At 42.3% G+C, this 12,546-nt stretch overlaps 2 protein-coding genes across 2 annotated transcripts; one reads left to right on the top strand and one right to left on the bottom strand.

Moving 5' to 3' along the window:
- Positions 1-1,056: 1,056 nt before the first annotated feature.
- LOC119301575 (phenylalanine--tRNA ligase alpha subunit, cytoplasmic-like) lies at positions 1,057-5,689 on the top strand. Its single transcript, XM_037578568.1, has 18 exons — positions 1,057-1,319; positions 1,407-1,529; positions 1,633-1,731; positions 2,040-2,096; positions 2,346-2,401; positions 2,513-2,605; positions 2,898-2,988; positions 3,082-3,119; positions 3,205-3,243; positions 3,485-3,561; positions 3,634-3,718; positions 3,784-3,883; positions 4,049-4,145; positions 4,268-4,339; positions 4,825-4,891; positions 4,971-5,096; positions 5,334-5,388; positions 5,454-5,689. The coding sequence occupies exons 1-18, from the start codon at positions 1,149-1,151 to the stop codon at positions 5,502-5,504; spliced, it is 1,497 nt and encodes a 498-aa protein (XP_037434465.1). The 5' UTR covers positions 1,057-1,148; the 3' UTR covers positions 5,505-5,689.
- A 1,582-nt stretch (positions 5,690-7,271) lies between these two features.
- On the bottom strand, positions 7,272-10,520 carry LOC119301574 (cytoplasmic tRNA 2-thiolation protein 1). Its single transcript, XM_037578567.1, has 10 exons — positions 10,256-10,520; positions 9,897-10,011; positions 9,308-9,450; positions 9,033-9,152; positions 8,844-8,956; positions 8,661-8,753; positions 8,514-8,554; positions 8,203-8,269; positions 7,950-8,061; positions 7,272-7,703 (listed from the first exon to the last, which is right to left on the bottom strand). The coding sequence occupies exons 1-10, from the start codon at positions 10,352-10,354 to the stop codon at positions 7,524-7,526; spliced, it is 1,083 nt and encodes a 360-aa protein (XP_037434464.1). The 5' UTR covers positions 10,355-10,520; the 3' UTR covers positions 7,272-7,523.
- Positions 10,521-12,546: the final 2,026 nt, after the last annotated feature.

The raw sequence follows: 12,546 nt of genomic DNA, 5'->3' as shown, positions 1-12,546 counted from the left end.
TTCTGGTACAAATGCACTTTGAGTTGTACTGATAACATCTGGAAGGATTAACTTCAGACGAGCCGCAATCATTTTTGAAATAACCTTATACACCACGTTGCACAAACTGATTGGTCTAAACTGAGTTACCTTTTCTGAGGAACCAATCTTTGGGATCATTACAATTGTTGTATCATTCCATCCATTAGGTATAGAGCCAGTATTCACCGCCTGGAGCACCTCTTTAGTCAGATCATCCCCCAACATAGACCAAAATCTTTTATAAAAAATGGCATGTAGTCCATCCGGACCCGGCGCTTTTAAGTCTCCTATATCAAAAAGCGCCTTTCGAACCTCCTCAGCCGTATAAGGGGCAAGGAGAGCAATATTCATTTCATCTGTCACTTTTCTTCTGACGAGGGATAAAACCTCCGGATTCGGTTGAGCAACTTGTGAAGTAAAGAGATTAGCGAAGTACCCCGTAATATGGTTTTTCATCTCCGTATCTTGCAGCCAAACACCATTGTCATCCAGCAATTTTTTAATCTGATTTCTTTTTTTTCTAGTCGTCGCCGCATTATGGAAAAAAGAAGTGTTGCGATTATCATGTAAGAGCCAGTTTGCACGACCCCTTTGTAACCAGTAGATCTCCTCTTGCTCTAATAGGTTTTCAGTAATGACAAGAATCTCTTTTTGGCGTGCTTGGGATTCCGCGTTTATAGGACCCCTCCGCAACTTTTCTAATTCTTTTTTTAATTTTTTAATTCTTTTTTTCGGTCCTCTCAGAATATCACGGTCCCAAATATGCAAATCCGCATTCACCGCTCGTGGAGTGCTTCCTTTTTGCAAGGGGCAGGATTGAAGCAGAGGAAGAGGATCGAAGGGTCATGCGCGGACGGATCGGACGGCCGTGCAGCTGATCCAGCTGCTGAAAACAAATTAATCAGTAACGGGAGATCTTTTTGCAAAGACTCCCTAGGATCCGGGCCATTCATTCCCCATCAAACGGCCCATGTTTCTTATTTTATTTTATTTTTGCAAATAAAGCTCCGATTTTACTCTAGTCGCTCCCGACCAAACCCAAAGCCCCGTGTTCCCCATCTCTCCTCCCAGAAACCTCCTCTTCTTCCTCCTCCTCCTCCTCGCCGCCGCCGCCGCCACCGCCGAGGATGGCGGCGAAGCAGCCGTTGGCGGACGTGGAGGACGGGCTCCTCGCCCACCTCAACGCGAACGCCGAGATCCCCGACTCCCGGTCCTTCGCCTCCTCCCTCGGCGTCCCGCACAAAGACGTGGAGGACGTCATCAAGAGGCTCACCGCCTTCCGCATCGTTGAGAGTGCGGTACGGTACCCTCCCCCTCCCCAATTCCCCGAGCCTCGCTTCGTCCCTGCCCCGATTTCCCCCAAGACCCAACGAGCTTTGCTGCAGGACATCACCAAGGAGACGTGGGTGCTCACCGATGAGGCCAAGGGGTATGCCGCGAGGGGCTCCCCCGAGGTGCAGCTCGTCGCGGCCATCCCGCCCGAGGGTGCCTCCAAGGGCGCGCTCAAGGTGATTTCCCTCTCTCTATGTGTGGCGTTTAGCTTTAGGTGCTCGATTGGAGTGAATGGTTTCGGTTCCGGGGATCTCTGATGCTCAGAGTGGCGCGTTGCAGGAGAGTTTGGGGGACGTGTTCGATATTGGAATGAAGGCTGCAGCCAAGAACAAGTGGATTGGATTTGAGAAGGGAAACAAAGACCTCGTACTGAGAAAGGTATGGAGCTGAGCTGAGCTCGTTTCATTTTTTCTTCTCTTCGATGTTGTCGGAGAGATGTATGATTCAGTTCAGTGTGTATTTGTATTGGAAACTTGCCTGCCGTATCTGCTCTTCTTCCGGGCGATGCTCTCAATTTGCCAATTTCTGGGTTGTAGATGTAGAATACATCCTCATCATAGTTCAACTCTTTCAATGTCCAGTAGTTACATCTGTGTTAACTGAAGGTCTCTCGGTGTGCTTTTATCTGTCTCGAGCTTTGTATCTCTAGGCATGCCATTGTATAATTCGCTGTTTGATTAATTCAGGTTGAGGATACCAATGATGAATTGCAAGAGCAGCTTATAAGACTGGAGAATGGGGAGGTTGGTGTTGCTTGTTGCTCGTTGTTCCTCTCATATTTTGCATTTCCACTTGAACCATTTACTTGATTGTGTCATGGCACGGCACAGATAGTTGTTATGTACAATATCTAGTACTCCCTCCGTCCCATATTACAATAGCTCGTAACCCCCCCCTCCCCCATCCCGTTTGAGCGTCAAGTAATATGGTACGGAGGGAGTATCAAATTGTTCTTTGGCCCTTCTCAAGGAAATTGTTTTTTATTCATGTAGGTTATTGCTGACAAAGTAATAGATGATTTGAAGAGAAGAAAGCTTGTAACAAAAGAGTAAGTATCTATTTCAAAGAGATCTTTTTTACAGTGTCAATAAGTGCCAGCCAAGTGTAGCATCATAGTCAATTATCCCTAATTTTTACATCTGCTTCGCTGTTTTTCCAGGAAATCTATTTGGTATTCACTGAAGAAGGGGCCTGAATTTGTTGCAAAGAGAAAAACATTGGCAACCGATGTGACACGAGAACATCTCAAGAGGTAATTTGATGTCACTTTTCTCAAGCTAATTTCAGAAATTGAGCAGGAAACCTCTGCTTGTTGACTATAAACTATAATGTACCATGAGCAATTGAACGCTACATGGAAGACTCCTCAATGCCGTTTCTATTCTAAATAGCCCAGCTGTACTTATCATACCTGTCAAAGACTATGCTAAACTTATTGTCACGTTAAAATTAACCTTTAATTTTTTTTATGTGTGTACCTATTAATGCATACAGTAACAGATTTATGATATATTTTCCTTTAAAATGGTTTTTCTTTCCTAAAGTGGCGACTGGAAGGATCTGGAATTTAAAGATTATAACTATGGAGCTCAAGGACAACCTATTGCGATAGGATATAGCCAACCGTTGTTAGAGGTACTTCTAATCTGCACGGTGTTCCATTTTTAAATACAGCTTTATATGATAAACCAGATAACTCAGAACTGTTATTTGGTGGATTTTCTTCAGGTCCGTGAGGCAATCCAGAACATTTTTCTCGAGATGGGGTAAATAAAAAAACATTTGGTCATGATATTTGCAGTTCAAGGCAATATTCGGAGAATGGATTGATTAATTTTATTGATGTAACAGGTTCAGTGAGATGCCAACGAACATGTATGTAGAGAGCAGGTAAAACACAAAATAAGACAAGATTTTTTTTTCTTTTCTCATACCTGTTTGTAGTCAATTTCTTGTACTGGTAGATCTTCTCCACAAAATTGAAGTTATTTTAGGATTTAGGAGTGATAGGTCGCCCGTCGCCAACACCATATGACTATATGACAAGACAATGTAGTTATGAGCATATCACTGTTTCCTAGATAAAGATCCATATATTTCTGACATTATGTATCGTTGCTTCCTTTGGTAGCTTCTGGAATTTCGATGCACTGTTCCAGCCACAACAGCATCCTGCTCGTGATTCACACGATACCTTTTTCCTCAAAGGTAAAGGTTATGTTACTGTTGTTGAGCCAACAGTTGGATTTAAACATATTTAATCAATCGACTTTTTTGCAGCCCCTGCTACAACAACACAATTACCCGATGACTATCTTGAGAAAGTAAAGCAAGTACATCAGTCTGGTGGCCATGGCTCCAAAGGGTATGTTCTGGTGTCTTTGCTGCAGTTTAGCCAGAGAGTTTATAATTTGAGGTTGCTGTCTGCAGATATGGTTACGACTGGAAGCGAGATGAAGCAGAGAAAAACCTGCTTCGTACTCACACAACTGCAGTTTCAACAAGGATGCTATACAAGCTAGCACAGGAGGTAAAGCAACTAAGTGATGTTTATTTTATCTCTTTGTAATTCCATTGTAACTTATATTGTCTTAGTTTGCCTAAATTAATGGAGGTGATATCAATTTGTTTTCTCTGTTCTGTTGAACGATTCATGAGATTTCTTTTCTTTGATAAACCACCATGGGCTGTTCAGAAAACTTTTGCTCCTAAGAGATACTATTCTATTGATCGTGTTTTCCGGAATGAAGCTGTGGACCGAACTCATCTTGCAGAATTCCACCAGATAGAAGGTAACCATTCTCTTGTTTCTTGCCTATGTGGTGTTAACTTGATTGATATTTGGTACTTATTGTAGATGTCACACACATAACCCTTTTAACAATGAAGCTACTTACGATGCTTCTGATTTCAGGTCTTATTTGTGATTATGGTTTGACGCTTGGTGATCTGATAGGTGTATTGGAAGATTTCTTCTCCAGACTAGGTACTAAACCAAAGCCATTGACTTTGTTATACTCCCTCTGATACATAATAAGTGTTGCAGTTTTGAACTAAGGTTGAACTAACCTTAGTACAAAACTGCGACAGTTACTTTGGATCGGACGGAGTAGTATTTATGGATCTTATTATTAAATTCGTAAAAACTGTACTGCCATATGTTGTTATTCAGTTATTCCAAGAATATTGGTGCTCCATGCCCATCTGCATAATGTGCATCAGGCATGCATTTAATATTCTTGTCTTGTACTCCCTCCTTTCCTAAATATAAGTCTTTTTAGAGATTCTAATATGGACTACATACGGAGCAAAATGAATGAATCTACACTCTAAAATATGTCTATAAATCAGTATGTAATCCATATAGAAATCTCTAAAAAGACTTATATTTCGTAACGGAGGGAATATCTGCTATCTCCAGTACATAGAGATTTAATAATGCCACCTCTCCTCTCCTTTTCTGGCTCTTAGGCATGTCAAAGCTGCGTTTCAAACCTGCCTACAACCCGTACACTGAACCAAGCATGGAAATTTTCAGGTCAGAACAAGTTTGATTGCTATTGTTTTCATGATTATTGCGATCCCATGAATCATTATTATGTTTATTATTTTTTTAGCTACCACGATGGTCTGAAGAAATGGGTGGAGATAGGCAACTCAGGCATGTTCAGGCCTGAAATGTTACTTCCCATGGGACTGCCAGAGGGCGTTAATGTTATCGCATGGGGTCTTTCACTTGAAAGGTAAAACTGGCATAGTTTCCATATGAATGATTCCTTTATGTGCATATATGTTGAATTGATTTCTTTTTTCTCCACAAAAAAAACACCTTCGGGATCCTTGTTTTTCAACTAATGTCTCAAATAGAAGTGCGAGGAAAACCAAAGGAGAGCAAGATCCTGATTGGACTCGAGAAATCTTTGCTTTATCTATGGATTGCAAAGAAATCTGTGCTGACCACATTTTGCTGCTGAATGCAGGCCAACAATGATTCTGTATGGGATTGACAACATACGTGATCTCTTTGGGCCAAAGGTATTGTGCTTATTAACTTTGTCTTGTCCACAAGCCTGTGCTAATATGAATTATGATCTGTACAGGTCGACTTCAATCTGATCAAGAGCAGCCCGATTTGCCGCTTGGGGCTGTAGTGTAGTGAGCTTGATAGAACTTTATCTGGATGTCTGGATGCGAAGCATGTTTATTTGTGGTTATAACTTTGAAAACCAGTACTTTGCATTTAACAGAGGGAGTGCAGAAATACACACATGTAGCTCTGAATTGCAATTTTGAGGTGTTCATGTTCGATACAAGTAGGGTCTTCCATTTCTATGCAGTCTCCGTCATGTGTTGTGTATCTTGTGGTTCACACGACCCTGCACGCAAGCGAATATCCTACACACGGTTGGAAAAGAAAAGAATCAAGGGCTTCCAACCATAATTTTCCTCTTATTTATCATTCTGAAGCCCGTCCTTTCTATTTCCAACCACGGCCAACTGTGTAGACTACTATACAACATCGTAGTTTTTCTTTTTGAAATGGAGGGCAAATATTTGCCTCATCTTTAACTAAGAGAGAAATTTGTTTGTGCTACAACACATCGATACTACAAATGGACATTACTCTCCCGGCATGATTGAACCCAACTTTTTGGCGCCCACAGTCACCCAGGCTGTCGCCTTGGTTTTGATGTTGTGGACTGCTAGAGGGGCCCTCTTTTGGCAAAAGACACAGCATTTCTCTCCTTTCAAATGATTGATGATGTGAGCATGGCGAGCGTGGCCATCGTTGTAGTTTGGGGTGTTGGTGTCGGAGAGTCCAATCCACCAATCTTTGGCGGAGTGGATAAGGTCTCAAGATGAAGTGTCTAGATGCCTAAGTTGTAGCCACTCTTTGATCATGTCCCAAAACTTAATCGTATATCGACACTTGTAGAAAAGATGGTCAACGGATTCTTTATCGCGCTTGCATAGGGGACAAGGGCAACAATTTGACCATCCATACTTTTTTTTTTGAGACGACCATCCATACTTGGCCAACTGATCCTCGGTTCAAATCCTATTTTGTATGGCAAGCAAACTGAAGAATTTAATCTTGAGAGGAGCCCAAAGCCTTCCAAACTGTGTGCTCCATGAGGGAACAAATGGAGCTGTGGAATTGGACTTCCTAGGCGGAACATCATAGTGAACTTCCACTCAATGATGGCCATTCATTGGCAGTGTGCTTCCACTCAATGTCGCAATGTGGCCCAAAGAGTAAAGAATTCATGGAAGTGGGCGAACAGAGCATCTTTTAACACTACAATTTTTCCGCGACGAGGCCTTGAAAATTAGGGACGCAATGTCCTCGGGTTGCGGTCATGCACCCAAAGATCGTCCCAAGGAACATCATAGTGAATTCACTAGTTATCCTCGATGGCCATTCAGGCTGCAAGTTGGAGTGGGCTCTCCAAGGCACCATTGTAACACTGACACTTTACACATGCCATAACAAGCATCTGCAAAAGAAGTACAGAGGATGCCTAAGTGTTCACAAATGCACCCGCGCGGACATATATTCTGAAAAGATAGTAAATAAATTAAAAAAGATCTGATTTTTTTGGATGAATATCAACAAGTTTTCTAACATCTTGCAAAATTTCCACGGCTTGTTTTGAATGCATAAGGCAGATAATGGTCTGCCTTTTCCTTAAGAGAAAACCATCTTGCAAAATTTCACCATGAAAAGACATTTGCAGGTGTGTCCGAAAAACAAAAATTGGTACTCCAAAATACATCTTTTTTTTGCACAGGCCTCCACGCATGTCATTTAAAGTGAAATTTTGCAGCATGTTAGAAATTTTGTTGATGCTCATTTTACTATTTAAAAAAATTATTTTACTGTTCATGCAAGTGTATTTGAGCTAGGGAGCAGATAATTAGTAATGGTACTATAACTTGACCTTCACCTCTTGTACATGCAAATACACATACAGACGACAACAGCTAGCAAGTTCAGCTAGTCCAATTCAACTGTTGATCGATAAAACTTTTATCATGATACAACACCAGCAGCAGCTGCTAAAGTTCAGATGCATGGCCCGCACAGTTGGCCGCGCAACGATGATGCGGGCATACTGCCACACCTAGTCCCGCTTACGCCCTGAGTGGCCAGTCCAGCAGACTGACATTCAGAAGTCCAAGTTGCCATGTTTTCCTTGTAGACTCGACCTATTCCTCCTCTCCGCTCGTTTGCCTTGCTGCTCGCCACTACCATCAGCTCCAGCACCGACTTTAGCGGTTCTCCCTATGCCTAGTTTTGGCAAGCCTCGGTTCAGTCCATCTAGCAGGACACACGCTTTGCATAATTTCTACAGAAGCCAAGATTTTCATCCAATATTGAGTCAGTAAAAGCATTGGAAAAGTTCAAAGGTAGCAAGACCAGGGCAAATACTTGGATAAAATGTCCAACATGTGAGCTCAAGAAAAAACCTGTCATTCTATAACCAATTGATCAACTTATTTTTAACTGTACTAGCGAAAGAATCATTTATGTGGTTATCTTGAGCCAAGAGACTAGAGGGGGCAAGCTTTCATGCTAGATGTAAGCACAATACCTGGCTAGAAATGTAACCGCAGCGTTCACATGTTCCTTGCTCTGGCATTCTTGTTGTTGTGGATATCCGGAAATTTTCGCCAGAGGTTATGATGTCCAGTATAGCCCTAGGCCTGCACCACTCATAAGGTACTGATTCAAGTGACTGAAACAAGACAATGATACATAATGTGTTGAACAAGGAAAAGAAACAGAGCTAGCATGCACTAACAGATGAAGAAATAATCCTACTTTTGGACGGGAGAAGTCTTTACCTCATCCTTTCCAGATCTTTAATAAATTCACGAGCAAATCCACGATATGCATTTGGTGAATAGATGCCTGAATTGTGATAGATAACCAATAAGCATATTTGATTTCAATAGAAGATGAGAACAGTGTCAACAAAATTCTACAAGTATCCCTCCAAATATGTCACTGACTATCAAATGTTAGGCACTGATTGTTCGAAGCTTATATTTTGATTATATATTAACCGTCCCTGGTATCTTGAGATAATGGAATGGGGAGCTACTGTTTAACTACAGAGAGAACAAAACTGCACAAGAAATGAAGCAGGAATTACATTCAGTGGAGAAGTAGTCCAGCTTTTTGAAATATGCATACGTGTCATACAGTCAAGGATCAAAATTATTATCAGCGCATGTTTTATGCACAAAGCATAATAAGTTAATAAAAAAAACTGATTAAAAATGTTTCATGTAAAGGATATATAACAATCTCTTTTTCGTAGGTGTATTTGAAAGGCTTGCATCTTGGGATTGGTCCATCTTCACCAGTAGTTATGAAAGTGCATCGACTTAACCTATAAGATAAAAGCATAATGCCAGCACAAAAATTATAAAAGAGAACAAAGATAAAAAATAGCATATTTTATTTATTAACCAACATTTACCTTGCAATATCACCACGTAAAATATTCAGCAAGACAGTCTCTGCAATGTCATCTGCATTATGCCCAGTTACAATCTTATCAACCTTCAAGAGAGCAGCACCACGGTCTAGCGCCTAATAAGAATGGAATTGTTCATAAATTAATGAGCATGCAATTGCCTTACAGATAAAGGTAGGTAGTAGGAGGTACCTGACGTCGAAAAACACCACAGAAAGTACAATTGTTTTTCAGGCCAATTGCTTTCACAATATCATCCATTGTCCAGTCATAGAGATCCTTATAGGAAACTATTTTCAGTGGTAGGCCATACTGCAGTGGGTGAATTGTACGGTTGAATTAACAACACAAGAATATGCATTTAAATGGGTTACGTTTCATGAAGTAGATGCCTACCAAAATTAAAACAAAGGAAACACAAAGTAAAAAGCTGCAACAGTTTTGTGTATCGGGTAAGGGGGAGGAACCTGTAGTTCATTCCTTTTAACAGTTTCTAGGGAGTCGTCTCTATAGCCTGTGATTCCTTCGTCAATAGATAAAAGGAACAAATCGAGACCATATTTATGACGTTTGTTTAACTCTGATAACACATACGCAAGCACGGTTGAATCTGCATAACAGTAAAAAGATTGTTATAAACTGCTACAAGATCAAGAATTCAAGATAGATAAGCAAGCATTTCCACAATAAGCTGAAGAACGTTTGCAATCATATTTTTTCTAGGGGGGGTATATCATATTTATGAAACAGCCATATGTGATCCATTATTATCATCGCCCATGACTACCAATATTTTAACTTGAATAAATTGATCGTCTTGATTAAAAGCCTTTATCTCTGCTGCAACTGTGAGAAGGTTGAACAAACATTTTGATAACACACTCTAAGACAAGGCTCTCAAGGAGTCAATGACACCTTGAGTATTGGCCATGCAAGTGATCAACAGGAGCCGGAACTAAAGTGCTCATCATTCAATGAGTAGTGAATATGAAACATATGCATTGCATAAAAATCATCTATTACGTTGTTATTTATACAACACAAGTCTGCACATACCTTTTCCACCAGAAGCTCCAATTGCCACACGTTCACCGGCTTTAAACAAATTATTGTCAACAATAGTTTGATGAATCTCGTCCTCGAAGACAATATAGAAGCATTCCCTACATATCTGAAAGCAAACATCAGAGACACCTCTGAAGGCCACAGAAAGGTGAAAACAGCTCACAGTACTCCTAGACAAGTGCCATGGTTGGAACTTCACAAGATCAAGCAGCAAAGAGTACCCGAATTTTTAGGTAGATACACAGAAGGGGCATGTTTTGTTCGTACCCGCTTCCTAAAACTACAGTAATCGAGTGAACTCATACGAAGCTACAGCTAAACCCATAAAGAAGGAATCCGGCGAGGCTCACCTGTTCTAGGGTTTTGGGCCGCTTGAGCGCGGCCTTCCGCTCGCCGCAGCGCGTGCAGAGGCGGCTCCCTGCCCTCGTCGGAGCGGCGGCGGACTGCATGGGCGCCTGGATGCGTCTTAACCCCACGCGAGTCCGGTGGAGGGTAGAGACGACGAGGACACCGGCGCGGTAGAGTGGCCGCGCTTCGGCAGGGGGAGGAGCAGAGGCCGCTTTCCGGGACGCCGGCGAAGGGGTTTCGGCGGCGTCACGGCGCTGGGGGCGGACAAACAGGAGGTGCAGGAAGTTTGGTGGGTCAAGGTTGGCCCAGATTAGGCGGGCTAGTATTGGGCCGGCCTGGGAAGAGGCGCGGCTCTGTGGGCTGCTACTACTAGGCTAAGGCCTGTCATAGTGAGGAGTAACTTATACTAGTGTCATGCATATGACACTAGTCTAAGTTACTATCTTTATAGTGCAAAGTAACATACTAGTAGTATCATAGAGGACTTCATTAATTAGCTTGTAGACTCATCTTGTCTTGGAAAGCGCTATGTTACAGTAACATATTATGTTACCACTTCTCATTAACTACATGTCATATAAGCAAAAAATTCTCGGAGTGCGCTATGTTACTTGCTAAGTTACTCCCACTATGACTAGCCTAACATATGGTGAATCTACCAACATATGGGCAGATACATGGATACCGAGGAACGAGATGATGCGCCCGTATGGATGCCGCGTGGCCAACCCGCCAATTTTGGTGGCCGAGCTGATTGACAACACCAGCGCCGCATGGGATGTCCAACGCATCAATCAGGTGTTTATGCCAATGGATGCGAAAATCATTTTAAGCATTCCTTTATGTACACGCAACACTGATGACTTCTGGAGTTGGAACTTCGAAAGGAACGGTGTTTTCTCGGTCAAGTTGGCATATCACATGTTAGTGGAGACTAGAAGGCGCCGGGAGGCCTGGTTGGAAAACACAACGGGATCTTCAACGACGGTAGCGGAGGAAGGATCGTGGAAAACGTTATGGACCACAAAGGTACCGGGAAAAGTGAAAATGTTTTTGTGGCGCTTATCAAAACAGTCTCTCCCAGCAGAAGACGTTCGAGCTCATCGACATATGTCAGACAGTTCGGCTTGCGGGATGTGTGGAGCACTAGATTCATGGAGGCACTCGTTGCTCAATTGTACATCATCCAGATGTGTGTGGGCTTTGGTTGATGATGATCTTGCACAAGCGCTTGTCGCTACCACCGAACCAAAAGCTAAGCCATGGCTCTTTATATTGATGGAATCCTTTTCACACGACCAGTTTGTACTGCTAGCGGTCACGCTATGGGCAATATGGACGACCCGCCGGAAGGCAATCCACGAAGGGATTTTTCAAACACCACATGCCACCACTGACTTTGTCAGGAGATTCATAGCGGATCTCGAGGTGCTGGAAAACAGAACGGAATCCACAGCAAGAGGAGCACATCCTGCTCAGATCAGGCCGCGAGCTCCACCTACGGGATGGTTCAAAATTCATGTTGATGCCAGTGTTAGAACTGGGAGGGGAGGATCAGTTGCCGCGATTTGTAGGGATCAGCATGGCAACTACCTGGGGAGCTCAGCGCTGGTCATTGCTGGAGTGGACGACCCTGCGATTTTGGAAACGATTGCTTGCCATGAAGCGCTTGCTCTTGCGGAAGACCTCAACCTGAATAATCTGATCATCGCCTCTGACGCTAAGCAAGTGGTTAGTGACATCTCAAAGTCACACATGGGCAGAAATGCTACAATTATTCAAGAGATTAGAAGTAGAGCCTCTTCTTTCGTTTGTAATTTTTTGTTTGAAGGTCGTGCGGCTAATAGAGACGCACACAAACTTGCCAAGTATTCACTCTCTCTAGGGCCGGGGCGCCACATCTGGTTAGGCCAACCCCAGGCTCCGACTTGTATCCCACGCGTTGTGGACTTTGATGAATAAATTGGCTTCACCCCTCAAAAAAAACTAGGCTAAAGAAAAGGAAGGATATATAGGAATATCGTAGGAATAAGAAAATCATAGGATCTTCTAAAACAAAGGAAAATCATAAAAAGTGAGATGACATGCATTTTCAATTTATACATGGAAAGAGATGTCATTTGATGTATAGGATATGCATTTTTTCATTCAGTCTAGGTTAATGTTTTTTTAACATGTGAAGGATTGGTTTCTATCCTACATAGTAACAAGAATCCATTCCTATAAATCAAAGTGCTCCAAAGACTTTTCTTTTGTAAATCCTACCCTATATAATTCATACAAAATTCCTACA

Source organism: Triticum dicoccoides, chromosome 5A (assembly GCF_002162155.2).
Source record: "Triticum dicoccoides isolate Atlit2015 ecotype Zavitan chromosome 5A, WEW_v2.0, whole genome shotgun sequence".
Taxonomy (NCBI): domain Eukaryota; kingdom Viridiplantae; phylum Streptophyta; class Magnoliopsida; order Poales; family Poaceae; genus Triticum; species Triticum dicoccoides.
This window is presented reverse-complemented; position numbering and strand designations above follow the sequence as displayed.

Excerpts from the sequence above, each read along its gene's own strand:
- LOC119301575 (XM_037578568.1), top strand. The coding sequence starts at position 1,149 with ATGGCGGCGAAGCAGCCGTTGGCGGACGTGGAGGACGGGCTCCTCGCC. Across the intron at positions 3,120-3,204 it reads AACATTTTTCTCGAGATGGG|GTTCAGTGAGATGCCAACGA; the intron begins GTAAATAAAAAA and ends TTGATGTAACAG. Across the intron at positions 5,389-5,453 it reads GTGATCTCTTTGGGCCAAAG|GTCGACTTCAATCTGATCAA; the intron begins GTATTGTGCTTA and ends TGATCTGTACAG.
- LOC119301574 (XM_037578567.1), bottom strand. The coding sequence starts at position 10,354 with ATGCAGTCCGCCGCCGCTCCGACGAGGGCAGGGAGCCGCCTCTGCACG. Across the intron at positions 8,555-8,660 it reads TACGAAAAAGAGATTGTTAT|GTATGCATATTTCAAAAAGC; the intron begins ATATCCTTTACA and ends ACTGTATGACAC. Across the intron at positions 7,704-7,949 it reads GCGGTTACATTTCTAGCCAG|AAATTATGCAAAGCGTGTGT; the intron begins GTATTGTGCTTA and ends TGGCTTCTGTAG.